Here is a 20,020-nt window from a genome sequence, read left to right as displayed (position 1 = left end):
TTACAAAAGACCCTGATAAAATATGCCACAAAAATGTTGAAAATAAAAGAACATAAAATATATATCAGACAAACCTTTATCAAAACAAACCTGGTGTTAACTATACTGAAATCAGAAAAAGGAGACTTTGAGGCTAAAAAGCATTTAAAGCATTTAACTATCTACTTATAAAAAAAAAAAGTACTGTTCACCAAGAAAATAAAAGTTTAAAATATGCATGCTCCTAACAAATATAGCCTCAAAGTATATAAAGTAAAATTTGACAGAATTACATGGAAAAATTGAAAAATCCACAATCTCTAGGGGATATTTTCATACACATCTCTGAATCATTGATAAATCAAACACACAAAAATTGGTGTATCAGTCAGCATAAGCTAATCAGGATTAAATTAAGTTGATCAATTTATAAAATTCAGTTTTATTCTTATTTAACAAATAGTTTGAAAATAAAAAATTTTAAAGATATTTATAATAGCAATAATGTTATAATGTGCCTAGAAAATGTTCATAAAAAGCATATTTTTTATAGAGTAAATTTTAAAATGTATATTAAAGAATACTTAAGTAGAAAATGTTATCATATTTATGGATGGGAAGGTTCAATATTATACATGCAAAGATTATTTTTTGCCAAATTATAAATTCATTGAGATTCCAGTCAAAATCCAAATAGGGTTTTTCTGTGAAACTTGAAAAGCTGATTCTAAAATTCATACGGAAGATTAAGGATAAATAATAGCCAAAACAATATTGAAGAATGACAAAATGGGGGGAGTTTTTCTTTCAGGTATCCATTTAATGAGACTATGTTATTGGTATAGGATCAGACAATAAAACTAGGGTAACAGAACAGTGTGTACAATACTTTTTTATACTTTACCCTTGCAGTTATATTGCATCTCAACAGGTGGTGGTGAACGGGATGCTGTTAGAGTATACAATGTTACAATCACTTTGGAAGGCAATTTAGCGATATTTAATAAAGCAGAAGATGTATATATCTATCCCATAACCCAATAATTTTACTCCTAGGTGTATATACTAAAGAAACCCTTCCATATGTATACAAAGGAAAAGGTACAAGAATGGTCATTAAAACTTTTGAAATAGTAAACAGTTGGAAAAGCCTTAAATATCCATCAAAAGAATGAATAAATTGTGATATGTACATATAATGGAATACTTTTAGCAGTTAAAATGAACTGGAGCTAAATTTATCAACATGGGTAAATTTCAAAAACATGATGTTGAACAAAAGTAACATATATAGAATGATATGTATAGTGTAATATTGTTTATATAAATTTTAAAAATATGCAAATAGATATGTACATATATAGTGAAATATGAAAACATGCATGGGGAATGGGATAGGGGAAAGGCACAAAAGGAGGTTCAACTTAATCTGTTACCTTTCAGTTCTTTAAAAAAATACTGAAGAGTTAAGAATAACAAAGTAATTCTTCAGTATCCCTTGAAATTCATTTGAAAAAAAGACCAAATCTCCTTTATAAATCTTAGATAGCAGTCCCTTTTTAATAATCCAAATGAGGCGGCAGTCCTTCGGCATGCATAGCCTCTCTCTTTGTGTCTCGGTCTGTATATTTCTGTTTCTCATCTAGGAACCACCATCACCTTCCCACAACTTCTTCAAAATGGGAATGAAGCTAGAAGCAGTGGACAGGAAGAATCCTCATTTCATTTGCCCAGCCACTATTGGGGAGGTGCGGGGCCCAGAGGTGCTTGTCACTTTTGATGGGTGGCGAGGGGCCTTTGACTACTGGTGCCGCTTCGATTCCCGAGACATCTTCCCTGTGGGCTGGTGTTCCTTGACTGGAGACAACCTACAGCCACCTGGTACTAAAGGTAAAGGCCCATCTTTGAGTTCTTGAAATCAGGACCCAAACTGATGGTGGAGATCACCTAGCTCTCTCAGGGTCAGCATATCTCCACCAATAAACCTCACTAGTAGGCAGAGGAGGAGCAAGGGCAAGCAACTTTGGTAAAAACCAGACTCTACCTGAGAATAATTAGAAACAGTAAGAATAAAATGTCAGGTGAATGTAGGCATGGAGTTTATTATAAAGTAAATAATTCCTTGCTTTAAATATCTTGGTTTATTCTCAGGCAGCTAGCTTTGCATCTCTCTTATTTTTGTTTCTAATCTATTTCAGAGTTTGTGTAGTGTCATCCTCAAGGTCTTAGGGCCTTTTATCTGAGCTGGAGTAGCATTGTATTATAAAACTACTTGAGAAGCACTGTAGCAGAATGGGAAAAGCATGGGCTTTGAAGTAAGCTAGACTTAGGTTTGAGTTCCAGTTGTATGACTTTGGTCAGTTAGTTCACCTCTCTAAGCCTCAAACTCCTCATCTGTAAAAGAATACCTACCTGCTTCATGAAGTTATTGTGAGGAATAAATGAGATTACATGGGTAAATTGCTTACATAATATCTGACCAAAAGTAAGTGCTGAACAAATATTTTTATTGTATTATTGCTGCTATTATAGTAATTATACATTATATTTTTATGATTATATTATTACTATATTATAGTATACTGTATTATCATTATGATACTATTATTATTATGATAATACTATTATTATTTTAAAAATTGCTACCCATGAGAGAAATAAAGTGCTAGAATAGTACCACAGAGTAATTAAACAGTAAATGATATTTCTAATGATGATAATGTTGGAAATTATCCAGGACAGAGTTTGAGATAGCTGCTCTTCATGAAGGAAATAATATGAATCTTATCCCCTTAAGTCTAAAAGTAGTGATGAATCTAAGGAAATGGAAAGTTATCCTTTTTATTGTCTGTGGGTCTCTTCTAAACCTTTATTGGATTCATTCATTAAATTGGCCAACTGTTTATTGAGCACCTAATTTTGAACCAGCCTGAAGGCACAGCAGTTAGAAAAATGAACAACCTTCATGCCCTCATGGCACTTCCATTCTGCTAGGATGAGGTACTAAGCATTTAAATCAAGTAATAAACAAGGTGATTTCAGATATACAATTTCTCCTAAGGAAATAAAGTATGATAAGATAGTGACAGTGAAGGTGTGATTATGAAAGAAGTTTTTTGTTTAACAGCTTCATGAAAGTAGAAAGTAAAATAACTGGCAAATACTTAAAGTATACAGTTTGAAAAGTTTTGACATATGTATGCATCCATGAAACCATTACTATAATCAAGATAATGAATATATCCATCATCCCCCAAAATTTCTTTGTTCCTCTTTGTGAAAGGGGAGCTTCTTTAGATACAATATCTTTAAAAACAATTTTTTTGTCTAAAAAGGTAATGTTTGAATTGAATGATGAGAAGGAGCCATACGAGGAAAGAGAATTCCAAGCAGGCATTTTCTCTCATGGGTATATACCCAAGAGAACAGAAAACATCTGTCCAGACCACAATGTATCTGGAGCATACATTCCAGTGGCACTGAGAATGACTTCTCCAACTGCATACAGTGCACCATGTGAGGGGGAGAGTGGCACATCTGAAATAGGACCTTGTAAGCCAGGGTGGGCATTTGGATTTTATTATAAACATAGTAGGGACTCACTAGAGGTTACTATATGGGGCGTGTGACAAAAGCTGATTTACTTTTTAAAAAATCACTCAAACTTATGTTCTGAATACAAAGGAACACATAACTCAACAATCAAAAAGACAACCCAACCCTGGCCACTGTGGCTCAGTGGTCAGAGCCTTGTCCCATAACCGAAAGGTTGCAGGTTCAATTCCCAGTCAGGGCACATACCTATATTGTGGTTCATCCTGGTCTGGGCATAGGCATGTGTAACCCCTGGTCCCAGCGTGGGTCCCCAGTATGGGTGCATGTGAAGGCAACCAATTGATGCTTCTCTTGCACCGATGTTTCTCTCTCTCTGTCTCTCTCTCAAAAAAGAAAGAAGACAATGAAGACAACCCAGTTTTTAAAAATGGCAAAAGGTTTCCATGGCCAATAAGCCCTTGAAAAGATTCTCAACATCATTAGTCAATAGGGAAATGTAAATCAAAACCACAATGAGGCATTGAGACATCACTTCACACTCATGGTTATGGCCATAATTAAGATGTGGAGAAACTGGAACTTTTGTACATTGTTAATAAGACTGTAAAATTCTGGGCCACTATGGGAACAGTTTGGAAGTTACTGAAAATATTAAACATAGAGTTACCTGTGACCCAGCAGTTCCACTCGTGAATATATACCCAAGAGAATAGAAAACATATGTCCACACAAAAATGTATCATGAATGTTCAAGCAGCATTATTCATTATAGCCAAAAAATTAAAATAACCCAAATATTTATCATCTGATGAACAGATAAGTAAAATGTGGTTTATCCATATGGAATAGTATTTGGCAATAAAAGGTAATGAAATACTGATATATAATACAACATACATGTATCCTAAATACATGTTAAGTGAAAAAAGTCTGTCACAAAAGACCACAGATCATATGATTACATTTATATGAAATGTCTAGAATAGGCAAAAACATAGAGACAAAAATTAGCAGTTGTCAGGGACTGGAGGGAAGGGGAATGACTAATAAGTATAGGGTTTCTTTTTGAGATGATGAATATGTTCTAAAATTAAATAAGGATGATGTTTGCATAATTCTGAATTATACACTTTAAAAGGGTGAATTTTATGGTATGTAAATTATATGTCAATAAAGCTGTTATTTAAAAAATCACTTGGGTTGCTCTATGGAGAATGGGTTGTGCTGTGCTGTGTATGGGTAAGGAAAAGACAAGGGTGGCTTGGATTAGGTTGGTGGCACTGAGGTGGAGGGAACTTGAGATGGGGAAATAAGCACACATCTTGTGTCAGGAAAGTGCTACTACTCCTCTATATGCCTCAGGAAACAAGTGCCCTGGCGTTGATGTGAGACAGCCATTGCTATCCCTTTGCAGGCCCTGTGAGATACCTCTGGAAGCAGCAAGAAGAGAAGTGACTTGGAAGTGGTAGTGGAGCCATTTTTGTTATGTGAAACTAAAACAGGATAAGCCTTGCTGATGCAGGCTATATTCAGTGAGGTTTATTTTCTCACTTGCTCCTGGGAACTCTTATTTTGATCAGTGAATCTCTTACAGCAGTTAGGCAGTTCTCAAGAGCCAAAAGAGCTGAGAGTCTGTGTCCAAGAACTGCTGGACATGCATTCCTTTCTGACTGCACATTGTGCTGATAAGAAATATGATTCACTATGTGGTTGATGCTTCCAGAGGTATTTGCTGACTGTTTTCCTCTCCAATTCCATGTATCTCTGGAGATCTTAGATTTTTAACAGAGATGACCTGAACTACCAGGCTCGGTAGGTTGAAAGAGACCTTCTTCCACTTGGCATTTCCAGAACAGGTTGTTCAGTCATCATCATTCCAGCAGCCAGCTTGTTTCCTCCAATGACTCCCTCCTTCCCTACCCCATACCCACAGTAGGTTCTGTAATGTAACTTTCAGTAATAGCAGAACTCCAGCCATCCCAGTGTCCTGGCTAAGGAGTAAGTGATACAATGTGGAAAAAATGTGGTTACTCATTTCATTTCACAAAACAAGATGTTCTCTCTATATGTAAGCCTGTTCTCTTTCTAATCATGAGATTGTCTTCTTTTCTACCTTTTGGTCATTAGTGTACAAATGTGAAAAAATTGAAAGTAATATGAAGTTGTTTCTTGCTTGCAGTAAGGAAAAAATGCCAATGTTCCTTTAATTTTTTTTACACACATTATTTCATTTTATCTTCCTGGTAACTCTGAACTAGATATAATTATTTTCAGATACTTTTTATTTGTGAGAAAAGTGAAGTTCGGAGGATTAAGTGACTTGATTTTGTTGATATCTGAGTCTAGAGGGGGAGGCCATGGAGATCTTACAATAGGACCAGCTGTCAGGGCCATCACTTGGAGCCATACTGCCTTCACACGTCTCCCCTCCACTCACCCCATTCTCCTCTGGGCTCTCTTTAAAGCTTCATTTGAGACCCTGGCTCTTGGCGTCCAGATCCTGATATGAAATAGGAAAGAAGCAGTGTAGTGTAATATTAGAGCTTTGAACTGGGGGTCTAATTCCAACAGGACCACAATCTTGTTTTATGTCTTTGAACAAGTCATTCCAAATATGAGAGATTGAACTAAATGATCCCTAAGGGCCCTCCCTCCCCTGTAATACTGTAGTTTCCTGATCTTGAGGATGGGTTAACAGGTAACTCCGAGCTGATTCCAGATCCCTCAGCTCACCTACCACCTAGATCTGGCTCTGCCTTTCTAAGGGGACTCCTGCATGCCAGCTGTTCTTTGCTAAGCCAGACCCTTTTTAGCTTCCAAACTCCTGGAGCCAAGCCAACTTTGATGGACAGCAAATACCAGCCCTGCAACTAATCCAGAGTACTTGGGTTATGAAAGGTAGCAGCTTTTTCTTTTTTTCTTTCTTTTTTTCCAGTTCATCACTTTTTGTCTGTGTGATTTAAAAGTGAAACGGAGGCATGTGTTACTTTTTAAGTTTAAGGAACCAAATAAAAAGTTCAATCCACTTGGTATGGTCATTAATGCTATTTGGGCCTTCAGACATCATAATAATTCATTTAACTCTCCCTTGCTTTGATTTCAGGCTGGGCACATCAGTTTCGTATTTTAGTTTAGCTTCTTATGTAATTTTACAACAGTAAGAGGACATGAGATCCAAGCTACTTCCTATTTATATTTTTATTATAAGTATATTGCATTCTGGATTAAACATCAGTCTTTTGTGACTTCATATAGTGGAAGCTGGGTCTGGCTGCTCTCTATATGCTGTTACAAATGTAGGGGTCTGAGCATGCTTGTTGGAGTAAATGGTCAGCCAGGTCTCCTTTACCCTTTCAGTCTACCCTTTCTACCTGTGCCATTGTACACAGAGAAAACAAAGTCTGATTCATTGCTGTGGGGGATGTGCAGCGGTATTACCATGGTCTGGAGAGTAAGAATTTGATGCTTAAAAAACAAAACTGTCAGAATGTCTCTTTTTTTTCTGTGAAACATCTAAAAAGTATTTCCCTTTATGGATGGTCTCTTCCTGTTGAAAAATTACATACAAAACTCTAAGTATAAGGCCCTGGCTGCTGTGGCCAAGTGTTGCTGGTTCGATTCCCAGTCAGGGCACATGACTAGGTTGCACGTCAGGTCCCCAGTTGGGGGCACAAGTGAGAGGCAACCACACAGTGATGTTTCTTTCCCTCTCTTTCTCCTTTCCCCTCTCTCTAAAAATAAAATAAAAAAACAAATAAATAAATTATTTTTTTTAAAAAAACTACAGTATAATCACTTTGCGATTCTGGGTCAGAAAGAACGTTGGTTAAACTGTAATCCTAAACTGTACAAGAAAAACTAGGGTAGAGGCAGCAATAACACAACCAGTGCTGACATGTGGGTTGCACCACGTAGGTCAACTAATGAACTGTCTAATTTTCTTCAACCCACCAGCCATTCATTCAAGTTCCCAGTATCAAGTCACAGCTAAGTGCTGCTCATTGGATCAGCTGATAGGGATTCCGCCTTTAGATTTTACAGTTTTGTGGGCATATAGACCAGTAGACAATTACAACTTTGTAGTAATAAAATTCAAAAGGGGCCCCTAACCTACACTGGAGAATTGGAAGGTGGAGGTCAGGGAAGGCCTCCAAATAAAGTGACATCTAATCTAAAACCAGAAGAGTGGGGAGCGAGAGAAAGCGCTCTAGCTAGCAGAAGGAACAGATGAATGGAGACCTGAGATTTAAAAAAAGAAAAAGAAAAATGTAGTCGAGGATCTCAAAAATGTTTAAAAGACATATTTGTAGACTATGAGGAGAGGAAGGCACAGGAAATGCTTGGCTTCCCTTTAAATCATTTTGAGGATCTGGGTCTTTACCCCAAGAGCAAGGAGAACCATTGAATGAGCTTTAATTAATGGAATTGCAGGTCAGATTTGTGTTTGAGAAGAACCATTCTGGTAGCAGTGAAAGGACAGGAGACTTCCAGAAGCAGAAGGCAGAGATGTGAGTTAACAAGCTGTTACCTATTCCAGATGAGATAAGAGGATTGAGGCAGCAACATTGTGTTGATAAAGATAAGCTTGGGGTATAATCTTTGAATAAAGAAGCCAGACTGTGAGTTCTTAAAGTTTAGTTTAACACCCATTACAACTATTTATTTAACAAGTAGCTGCCACTATAACATGTAAAATAATGCTAGTTTTTGCAGTATAAGCATTAATAAGGGAGCTAAAATTCTTCTTTCTGCCCTGTCTAGGAAGTTAGGATTTATTTCGACCTGCAGTCCTCATTAAATGCAAATGTATTAACTTCATCTTTATATCCCCAGTGCTTGGTACATAGTTATTCAATGATATTTGCTGAGTGAAATATGTCATGCTGTATTTTCTGATTTCATTCTATTATCATCTAAAGCTAATATTCACTAAATTATAAAAGTGAGAGTGCTACTGCAATTTTAATAGATTAAAAGTTATTTAAACTAATGTTTTATTTTTCTTTTTTTTTTAAATGTGTTTTATTGATTATAATATTACATTTGTGCCAATTTCCCGTCCCTCTGCTCCCCTCCACCCGGTGGCCCCCCCTCCCTCCAGTTGTCCCCCCGTTTTAGATCATGTCCATTAGTTGTGCATACAGTTCTTCTCAACCTCTCTCTGTCTATTCCATTCCCTCTTACCATGATCCTTAATTCCTATATCATCTCCCTCCCTCTCCCCATTCCCCCTCCCTGTTGACCTCCCCCCAATATGTTCCCCGTACCTAAAGTTCTTTTTCCACTCTCGTTGCCTGTTTAGTTTGCCTTTGTTTCAATTCCCTAGCTTCTGTTGTTTCTTGTGATGCAGTTTTCATTTTAGATTTCATTGTCTTGATCCTCCTTTTTCTAAACCAGTCCCTTTAACATCTCATATAACAGTGGTTTGGATCTAATGAACTCTTTCAGTTTTATTTTGTCCTGGAAACACTTTCTCTGTCCTTCTATTCTGAATGACAATTTCGCTGGATAGAGTATTCGTGGTTGTAGGTTTTGGATTTTCATTACTTTGAATATTTCTTGCCAGTCCCTTCTTGCCTGCAGGGTCTCCCTTGAGAAGTCAGCTGATAGTCTAATTGGGACCCCTTTGTACATAATTCTTTTCTTCTCTCTTGCTGCTTTTAAGATTCTCTCTTTATCTTTAATTTTTGACATTTTGATTATAATGTGTCTTGGAGTGGTTCTCCCTGGGTCCAGTTTTTTTGGAACTCTCTGTGCTTCCTGGACCTGTAAGTCTATTTCCTTCCCCAAGTCTGGGAAGTTCTCCTTTATTATATTTTCACTCAATTTTTCAAGTTCTAGTTCATCTTCCTCGCTCTCTGGCAAACCAATGATTCTTATGTTGGGCCTTTTATAGCTGTCCCAGAGGTTTCTGATCCTCTCATCGTTGCTTCCCATTTCTTCTCGCTGCATTGGTTGACTGCTTGTTCCTTCTCCATATTCCGGTTTGTTGAAATGAACTCTGGATTTTATTTCCTCACCATCTGTCTCGTATGTGATTTTGTTCCTTTCATTATGAGTGTTTTTCGCTTCTTTCTCATCTTTTTCCAGATCTTTTGTGAATTCTGTAAGCCACCTGATAACAATGGCCCAGAACTGAGCATCTGACAGGTTTCTTATCTGTTCATCTGTCAGGTTCTCCATCTGTTGCCTGGTGAGCTGTGCCATCGGGATTTCTATAGTTGTCTGCCTCATTTTGACAGATGCGTTTTGTTTTCTTGGGCCGGCTGTAGGGGGCAGTGCCTGTGTACTCGTCACAAGCCAGCGACCGGCGCCTGCCTGTCCGCGACCTATTTCGCAGCCCTGTGGCGCTTTCTTTGGGGGCGGGGGTCCAAGATGGATTCACACAGTTATTCCGCTAGGAGACCGGGATCCGTCCTCCCGCCCCCCTGGGCCTCACCGTTCAAGGCGATGTGGTGGCTGCTTTCCCCAGCGTTGGGGTCGCGAGCTGCCGGGGGTTCGACTGCAGCCGGGGTTGTTCTCCCCGCCGCTGTCCCAGGTGCGACCGCAAACAGCTCCGCCCCCTTTCTCTCGTCCTACCTGCCCAAAGAGCGCCGCTGGTTTATAACTTCATATGTTGGGCTTCCGTGTAGTTTTATTTTCTGGAATTTCTAGTTATCCTTTGTTTTGAAGTAGTTGTATTCCTCTCTAGTTGTAGAGGGAGACCTAGCGCATCCGTCTAAGCCTCCATCTTGGCCGGAAGTCCTAATGTTTTATTTTTCATATTTTGGAAACCCTATAGTCAAAAATAAGAGTCACAAGGGTCACTCATCTACAGAGAGGCTCATCTCCAAGACCATATTCACCCACTTGTCTGTCACTAAGCATATGTACACCTCCACACCTGGACTATCCTCCCCCTTCCCTTCCACCTGACTTCTTTTTTGTCTAAGCCAAAACAAGCAGGAAAATGTCCTCTCTACAGGAAGCTCTGGCAACTAATAGGCCCCTCATGTCTCCTGAGAAAGTATGTCTCACTAACCATGTGAGAAAAAGTGTGGGCACATTGGGTAATAAGTGAAACGAATTCTTTGGTGGCTTAATAAGGACAGCCACTTGGCTACTTTCCCTTTTATTCTCTCAGATATACTAGTTCTAGGCCATGCCTTTATTTAACATACCATTTTCACCCTCCCTGCACACATACATACACAACTCTGGCCTTTATTCATCCATCTCTCCAACAATTAGCAGTGTTAGGCTCAGTAAGAGAGAAGGGCTTCCTTTCCAGGTTGAGTGATTTAAATGACAAATGGGTGTGCAAATGCATAGCACTGTGTAGCCCATGATGGATGTCGACTATATGTTAGTTTTATCTAAATTAAGACGCCTAGACATCCCAGGAAAAGGGAACCGCACACAAAGCGGCATTTTAGCTGCTCTATTTGGTTAAGAAGAATATATTTATGAGATGATGTTGGTACAATGAGCCAGAACTCCCATAACAGGTTTTCTCGTGTATGTCTGTGGTACACAAATAGAAATAGGAATATGAGAAATGAAATGAGTGGCACTAGGTTATGAAGTGGGATTTGGGTTCTCTCACTGATTCTAATTATATCTGTCCAGGGGACAAAAAAAAGTTCTGTCCCATGCCTCCCTTCCAGTTCCCTCAAGCTGCCCCTTGGCTCTGCCCTCTTCTCTCTCCTGCCTTCACCAGTACAGATACCTGAGAATGGTAGCAGTTTTTCAGCATGGGTAATGAAACAGCTGGCCTCTCTCAAACTTCCTGGAAATAGCAGTAACTTAGGCAGTTCATAAATTTGAACGACCATACCTGCTGTTTCCTTGGGAATACTTAGATCCATGTAGTTTTCTTTGGCAAGCTCTAATTATAACACTGACTGTATGCCAGCACCAATACATCAACTTGCAAATTCTCCATTTTAAATAAATGTATGTGGTTCTTAGAAAAGTCATGTTGGAAACCAGTTATATAAACTGTGTTATTACATTTTCCCCTGAATTCCCTAGATGATTTTTGATAAAATATTACAGTTATAAATGAGAATTTGTAAATATCAGTAATGACTACAAGAAAAACAAAACATAAACATGTTTATCAAGAAGATGAGGGGAACATGGCAAACTCTTAAAGAAAAACAGAAGATTATGAAGGTGATATGGTAAGAAGGCAGGAGCTTGTAATATTTTAAGATTCATTGTCTTATGCTAAGGAAACCTGAATGTGTTCATTTATGGCTATCAGGTGCTTCCTCACAATGTGCTTTTATGCCGCCTCTTTGAGTAGAAGACGTAGTCCTCCACTTGCTGAAATAGCTCTTGCATCCTCTTCCTATTGCCCCGGATAGCTAGGGTCAGTTACTCTTGAGTTTCAATAATATGAGGTTTTTGAAGTGAGCTTGTGGTTCAGTCATGGTGATTTTATTATCCTTCTATTTTCCCCAGTCTGTACAGATTTATCAGCCTAAAAAGACCCGAGGAAAACATAAAATGTATTTATAATTGCAGTGGTCCTCTATTCATGCTGTAGGAATAAGGGTCAACAGGGAAAGAAGGAGCTCGATATGGAGAACTGAAAGTGTTAATTGAATTAAATAGGAGCAGAAGGCAACCTATGCTTTATTAAATGAACTGGAATTTAGGGGAATAGAGTTTCAGCCTTGGCATCAGCCCAGCTGGCAGCACATAGCTGAACGCAGCCAAGTTGAGCAAAGCTAATAAAGAACACATCCTCTAAATTACTATGCCAAGGCCAATGATACAATGCCATGAATGAAAACAAGACCCCAGTCCAGGAAACTGATAAACCAAATGGGTTTTCCCCTGTTCTTTTTTTCCTCCTGTATGGTTTATGTTCTGTGTCCTGTAGACACAGATACAGACATGCACACACACACAAGCTGGGTTGACTTACATTTTATGAATCCGTTTCCAATTCCATATGCTGTGTTGCAACTGCAGAGAAGAGACATCGGATAATGAATTCTTCTGAGCAACTAAGTTGGATAAACTTAGAAATCAGAAATACCCTGATGCCCTTCATTATTATAACTAGGCACGTTTAGTTATCTTCATTCATTTGAGGATATATTCTTGCTTTGTTCATTGGTTTCAGGGTAATATAGTGGAAAGAGCATGAACCTTAGAGACTGAAAGATTCAGATTCAAATCCTAGCTTTAGCTATGTGCTCTTTGGCAAGACTTTTAACCCCTGTGAGTTCACTTTCATCTTTAAAATATCCAAGTATTCTTTTTTCTTCTTATTGTTCTGATTGGTTATTTTTTACTTCCTTATGTTCCAAATTATTGATTTGATTCTCTGTTTTATCCATTCTACTGTTGTTTTCCTATAAATTGTTCTTTATTTCAATTCATGTATCCTTCGTTTCTGACTGGATCTTTTTTATGCTGCTGAGGTCCTCACTAAGTTCCTTGAGCATCCTTATAACCATTGTTTTGAGCTGTGCGTCTAGTAGATTGCTTATCTCCATTTCATTTAGCTCTTTTTCTGGAGTTTTGATCTGTTCTTTCATCTGGGCCATGTTTCTTTGTCTCTTCATTTTGGCAGCCTCCCTGTGTTTATTTCTATGTATTGGGTAGAGCTGCTATGACTCCCTGTTTTGGTAACATGGCCTAATATAGTAGGTGTCCTGTAGGGTCCAGTGGCACAGCCTCCCCTATCACCCAAGTTGGGTACTCAAGGTGCACTCTTCATGTGGGCTGAGTACACCCTCTGCTTGTAGTTGAGCCTTGGTTGCTGTTCAAAGGTCAATGGGAGGAATTTACTTAGGCCAGTGTAAGCAACCTCTGGGACGATTTCAAGCATTCCAATATTCACATCATAGAGGTGCCAGAAGGAGAAGAGAAAGAGCAAGAAATTGGAAATCTATTTGAAAAAATAATGAAAGAAAACTTCCCTAATTTTGTGAAGGAAATAGACATGCAAGTCCAGAAAGCACAAAGAGTGCCAAACAAGCTAGATCCAAAAAGGACCACTCCAAGACACATCATCATTAAAATGCCAAAGGTTAAAGATAAAGAGAGAATCTTAAATGCAGCAAGAGAAAAGCAGTTAGTTACCTACAGGGAAGTTCCTATAAGACTGTTAGCTGATTTCTCAAAAGAAACTTAGCAGGCTAGAAGGGATTGGCAAAAAATATTCAACATAATGAAAAGCAGGGACCTACAGCCAAGATTGCTCTACTCAGCAAAGCTGTCATTCAGAGTCGAAGGGCAGATAAAGGACTTCCCAGACAAGAAAAAACTAAAGGAGTTCATCATCACCAAATCATTATTATATGAAATGTTAAGGGGACTTATTTAAGAAAAAGAAGCTCAAAACTATGAACAATAAAATGGCAATAAATACATACCCACCAACAATTGAATCTAAAAAACAAACTAAGGAAATAGGAAGAACAGAGAAAGAGTCATGGATACCAAGAACATTTTGATGGTTGCCAGATGGGAGGGGGGTGTGGGGGAATGGATGAAGAGGTGAGGGGATTACAAAGTACAAATTGGTAGTTACAGAATAGCCATGTGTTGTAAAGTACAGTATAGGAAATGGAGTAGCCAAAGACATGAACAATGGTGTGGGATTGCCGGAGGGAGTTAGGGGTGCTGGATGGAGCGGGGCAAAGGGAGAGAAATCAGGACAACTGTAATAGCATAATCAAAAATATATACATTTTAAAAAATTAAATTAAATAAAAAATAAAAATAAAATAAAATGTCCAAGTGTAATGGTTGTCTCAGGAAAAAGCATTTGTTTGAGCTACAAGCTAAAGTGTCTAGTTTTTTTCATAGAACATCATCTTTACTTAAAATAACAACTGACTTCGATATTTGGCTGACACTTTCTCCAAAATTAAGTGAGCTGGTCACTTCAAGGAAGACAGCCTATAAGCATTTGTTGTAAATGATAAATTTAAACTTTAAAGCAAAAATTAGAATCTTGTAAAACTTCTGTCTACCAACATAATGTTAACATCTTTCCAATATGTAAAGATTTTACCATGTTATATCCCATCTAGAAGTTACTTTGGTTAAGGTTCAATCAGTTGTCTTTTTTTTAAAAATTTCCTTTTTTAAATTGATTTTAGAGAGAGTGACGGGGGGAGACAGAAAGAGATATCAATTTGTTGTTCTACTTATTTATGCATTCATTGGTTAATTCTTGTATGTGCTCTGACTGACCTAGGATCAAACCCACAACCTTGGTGTATCGGGATGACACTCTAACCAACTAAGCTACCCAGCCAGGGCTCAGTCGGTTGTCTTAATATCAAATACAAGACTCAGGAAGGTAAAAAGTTATGCTATTTCAGGGTTAAAGCAAACCTCAGAAGTCGTCAAATTTAACCTCCCACCTAATGCAGGACTCACCCTAATACCACCCCATAAAAATCCTCATCTAGCCCTAACTTAAATTCTTCCAGAGCCAGGGAGATTTTAACCTCTCAAAGGAGCCACTTCCTTCCCCTTGTGAGAGTCCTAATGGCTAAGCATGTTCTTTTTTTTTTCTTTTGAGCTGAAATCTGCTTTCCCCTAGTATCTTTACATTGGCTCAACTTTTGTTTCTTGATTCACCTGAAACCTTCTCAGGTAGCCGTGATACTCTTGTTTTCCTCCAGATCTTTTTTCTTTAGATATTTCTGATATTGGATAGTTTCTGAGCCCCTCATCAGCTTGGACTCTCTTCTTGATCCATTCCAGTCACAGTGTTGTTCCTAGCGTGAACTCCACACATCAGGGATGGTCTAACCAGTACAGAATGGTGTGACACTCTCACTTCCCTTAAAAAGGGACTATACTGTGACCTAACTTGTTGAAGATAAGAGGTTGCATTTTTTTCTGTTTTTATATTCTCAGTGGTCACAGTAGATTCTTTTTTTCCACTGTTATCACTATCTGACAATAGTTGGTTCAGTCTACAAGCTTAAGGCAAACATACTAATGCATTTGCTTTTCTTCAGAAATCATACTTAGAAAGATTACGTAAAGTCTGTCCCAAACCTTCTAAGAAATATTCATTAATTAAGAATAAATCTCAGAAGGGGAAGGGTCTAGTCAAGGAACTATTATAAATGACCCATGAACATGGACAACGGGGTGGGGATTGACTGTGGGAGAAGGGGTTGGGGAGGTGGGGGGTAGCAATGGGGGAAAAAGTGGGGCAACTGTACTAGAAAAATAATAAATAAAAATTTTTTTAAAGGTTAATTAAGATGCTTTACCAGGATACATGAATAAACAAAAGGAAATGGCAATCTTTATCTTGTTTGAAGAATATATTTTGAAAGGATTAAACTTCAGAAATCACTTAAAGGTAAATAAAATTGGCAGCCGTAAGAAATACTATTCATTAAATGAACACAGGTTATAGAGGCTACTTAAAAAAAAAAAAAAAAAGACTGAACTTTGAGCTTTTGAAAAGGAGGTGAGCCCGAGCAGCGACTGCCTCGGGCAGCAGCAGGTGCAGGGGTGCAGTGTTGACCACAGGCCGGCGGCACCTGTGGGGTCACAGTCGCTTCTTGCTGTTACCTTTGTCTAGTCTCAGCACAAGTAGCCATTTTAGGTAAGGGGATTTCGGGCTGGTTTTTGTTTTTGTTTTTTGCTACTGAAGGTTAGGAATATTAATTCAGAAGATTTGGAAAGTACTTCTATAATCTCTTTTATCATAATACCCAGGTTATGATAAATCAAGTGTCTTCCTCGGTAAAAGGTTTCATCAGATAAGAGGATTTCCCCTCTTTCCCCATAACTTCATTCAAATCTGTAACAATTGCATAGTATGTGATCTATAGAAACATGGAAGCCTACCTTAGAGCTGAATTCAGTTACATACACATAGTCAATAATCACAGTATACTGTGGAGCCAGTCATATTGCAACTTCCCATGGAAAATAACGTAGGTCACAAAATATGTTAAACCTCATAATAACCCATAATTCAAAGAGGTTAAGTGATTATCAAGGGCCTGAACCCAGCTACATGGGTTTCTGACTTCAAAATTCGTGCTCTTTCTACAGTAACACACTTCACTTCTCTGTGCCTCAAAGGAAGTTTAGAGATAACCATTAGGTAAATAAGTCTGAGATAATTGTGAACAATATTGAGTTAATGAATGTTAAAGTTCTTTGAGAATTGTGAAGTATGATGCTTATGGGAGGGGTTTCCGTCAGTGATTTTGGAAATGCATAGTAGAATCTATCAGAAACTCAAGGCCCTTTTTTACCCCCAGCTGGGAGTTGGGATGAGTTTGAAATGCCTAATGGAAATAGAATAAGGATCAAGGATGGGAGACAAATCCTTCAAAGCACCAGTGACCAGTTACTGTATACGCATCTGGACAAGAGAAGTCAGTTTTCTAGGCTGGTGACTACAAGCTGTTAAGACATAGAAAATATAACACTATAACTGTCACAGGGAAAGGCATTTGTAATTGAGTAAGGCCACCTGCATATGTAGTTCTACAACCAGGTATGCCAATTGAGATATTCCTAGGAAATTTAAATTTCATGGAAATAAAAGGGACTGGAAAAGCCAGTTAGGGGCACTAGGTAGTGCCCATCCCTCCCCTACCCACCTCCCACCCCACCCCCAGGATATTTTGAGCACAAGTAAGTTTCTCTGTCCTTTGTTTCACTACTGGTACAGCTGCTGGTAGTCTCTCTGTTTTGTAACATCTGAAAGTTTATTTGGATAGGCGCTTATGGTGCCTCTTGTTGGTTTCCTGTATTATACTTTTTAGTGACAGTGTATCATCACACTTTTTCTTTTTTCTTTTATTTGTGTTTTTGTTTTCGGAATTATGCTAACATAAGAAGTAACCCTCACATAGATTATATAATCGTATAGTTTGTTTTAATATTTGATATGGCTAGTCTTCATTTTCATTGTTTTCTTAGCTTTTCTCATGGGGCTTTTTTAATATGAACTTTAATATCAGCTTGTCTAGCTCCAGGAAGAAAAAGGTTCCTTGGTATTTTGACTGATTGCATTAAAATTATAAGTTGACTTAGGAAGAACTAACAACTGATGATGCTTAGACATACAATAACAAGAGATGTCTTTTTATTTATTCAAGTCTACTTTTGTGTCTTTCACTAGTTATTTTCTTCATATAGATTTTGTATATTTCTTATTATCTTTACTTGTAAGTATTTTGTCTTTCTTGATACTATTGTAAATAGGGTTTCTTTTTTCCATTACATCCTCTACTGACTATTATTTGTGTATATGAGAGCGATTGAGTTTTGCATGTTAGCTATATATCTTGTAACATTGCTGAATTCTTTTACTGTTTGAGCTAGCTTTATCACAGATTCTCTAGAGAAATATAATTTGAGCTACATATCCAATTTAAAATTTTCTAGTAACATTTTTTAAAAAGAAACAAAATTAATTTTAATAGCATATTTTATTTAATTCATAATCTCTAAAGTATTGCCATTTTAATATGTAGTTGATATAAAACAATATTAATGAAATATTTTACACTCTTTTTAAAAACTAAATCTTTAAAATCAAGTATGTATTTTACACTGACAACACACCTCATTTTGAACTAGTCACTAGCTACATGTGGCTAGTGCTTACTGTATTGGATATTACACATCTAGAGCTTTCCGGGTATTATATATCATGTCATCTGCAAATAGGTAGTGTTTGGCTTCTTCTTTTACAATTTCTTAGGCTCCTGATTGTTTTGTTTCCTTCCTGTAATCCACTTTCCAGAGAGTATCCAGAGTGTTCTCTCTCAGGGATAAATTAGTTCATGTCCATACCAGGATCCACAGCCTACACGGTGTGACCCCCACCTACTTTTCTGGCTTCACCTTGTGCCATTATTTCCTCTACTCACCCTGCTGTATTCTCTCTGGCCTTTTTGTTTGTTTGTTTGTTTGTTTGTTTCTTAAATCAAGCTCATTATTTTCTTAGGGCCTTTCCACCTGCTGTCTCCTCAACCTAAAACACTTTGCCCTAGATGCTCGCATGACCAATTCTGTCTTGTCATGCTAGTCTCAGCCCAAATCTCACCTTCTCAAAGAGCCTTTCTTGAGCATCCCTCTATTACTCTCTGTCACAGTGCTGTTTTCTTTTCTTTATAGCAGTTATCACAATCCGATTTTTTATTTGTTCTTGTGATTCGTACTGTAGAGCTTACCACACAATGTAGTCTCAATACAGAATGTGTGTCAGGTGGATGAGTGAACAAGGGAGTGAATGAATGGGTCTTGAGTTACGAAGAGGAGAGCTGTATATAATGATGGGAAGAGCAAGGACTTTGGAGTTAGGCATCTTAGATTTAAATTCTAACCTTGCCTCATTACTTATATGCCCTTGGCCAAGTTACTCAAGTTACAGTTGCCTCATCTGTTAGAGATAATACTCTGATTTGTAGGCAAGACTTCAAAGCCTATTGTTCTAACTGCCAGTATATACTGCTTCTTATACATCTTAGTAAATTTTATCAGCAATAATTATTGCGCATACTGCCATTGCAAATAATATAGCACCTCTTTTATAGTGCTCAATAAATGCCAGTTCCTTTTAAGCAAAATTAACTCCACATTAGGGGGCACCCATGTATAAACTACTTCCTTTCTCCGTTTTTGGTTTTAGTGACATTATGGGTCATTGTTATGTCCAAGAAAATAAGGGTTAGATACACACATATATGCACAGATCAGAAGTTTGTCAAGGAGGAAAGACCAGTTCTACCCATCTTTATGTGCTATTACCCTGCCTTAGGTGTGCCTCTGCCTTTACAATGAACCTCACTGTTACCCTTTCCATATGTAGGGGAATAGTTCCCACCCTACATCTCTTGGCAGAGTCTTTGTGTATGAGACTCTTAAGTGTAATATGGACTCTTCTCAAGCTAGCTGCAGCATCTCTCTCTGACCGTACCTGTTTCTCTTTCTTATGGACTTAAGACACACACAACTACCTGCAGCTCTTCATATAACCCTGATTTTTTACAGCTCCGTGCCTTCGTACATACTGTCCCTTCTGAAGTACCCTTACTCACCCTCTACGCTTGTCCTTTTCCTAATGCAAGATCTATTTTGTTCTGCAAAGATTACTTAAAATGTCATTTTGAAATCTTGCCTGACCATCTTACCTGCCTGTCTCCCTTGCCCTCTTACCTTTCCTTGCAGTTAGTCACTCCCTTTTCCAGGCCCTTATACTTGTATAAGAACTTTGTCAAATAGTGTTGATTAAGGGCATAATTCTGTCAACCTTTGTAGCATCAAAATGTATTGGAGAATAATCTGATCCTTCATCTTTCTCTGAAGTAGGATAGTCATTAAATTATTTAATTACTTCTATTTGGGAAAATAAAAATAGATTGCATTTAAATGACAAACTCAAGGTCACACCATAAGGTACAGAACTAGAATTAGATCCCTGGTCCCCTGATACCACCCAGGTTAGGGTTTTTTTCTTTGTCAACTAGGATAATTAAGTTAG

At 37.9% G+C, this 20,020-nt stretch overlaps 1 protein-coding gene across 8 annotated transcripts in view; it reads left to right on the top strand.

Moving 5' to 3' along the window:
- The window catches only part of SCMH1 (Scm polycomb group protein homolog 1), a 173,022-nt gene that overhangs the window by 101,469 nt on the left and 51,533 nt on the right, over positions 1–20,020 (top strand). For all 8 annotated transcript variants that reach the window (XM_090269223.1, XM_090269221.1, XM_090269218.1 and 5 more), the window contains one exon: positions 1,626–1,869. In XM_090269223.1, coding sequence (XP_090125349.1) covers positions 1,626–1,869 — 244 coding nt within the window. The remainder of the gene's footprint in view (positions 1–1,625; positions 1,870–20,020) is intronic.

The sequence above is a fragment of the Furipterus horrens genome, unplaced genomic scaffold (genome assembly GCF_987537825.1).
Source record: "Furipterus horrens unplaced genomic scaffold, mFurHor1.1.pri manual_scaffold_3, whole genome shotgun sequence".
In the NCBI taxonomy this organism is placed as follows: Eukaryota; Metazoa; Chordata; class Mammalia; order Chiroptera; family Furipteridae; genus Furipterus; species Furipterus horrens.
Note: the sequence above shows the minus strand (reverse complement) of the source record. Positions and strands in the feature narration are given on the sequence as shown.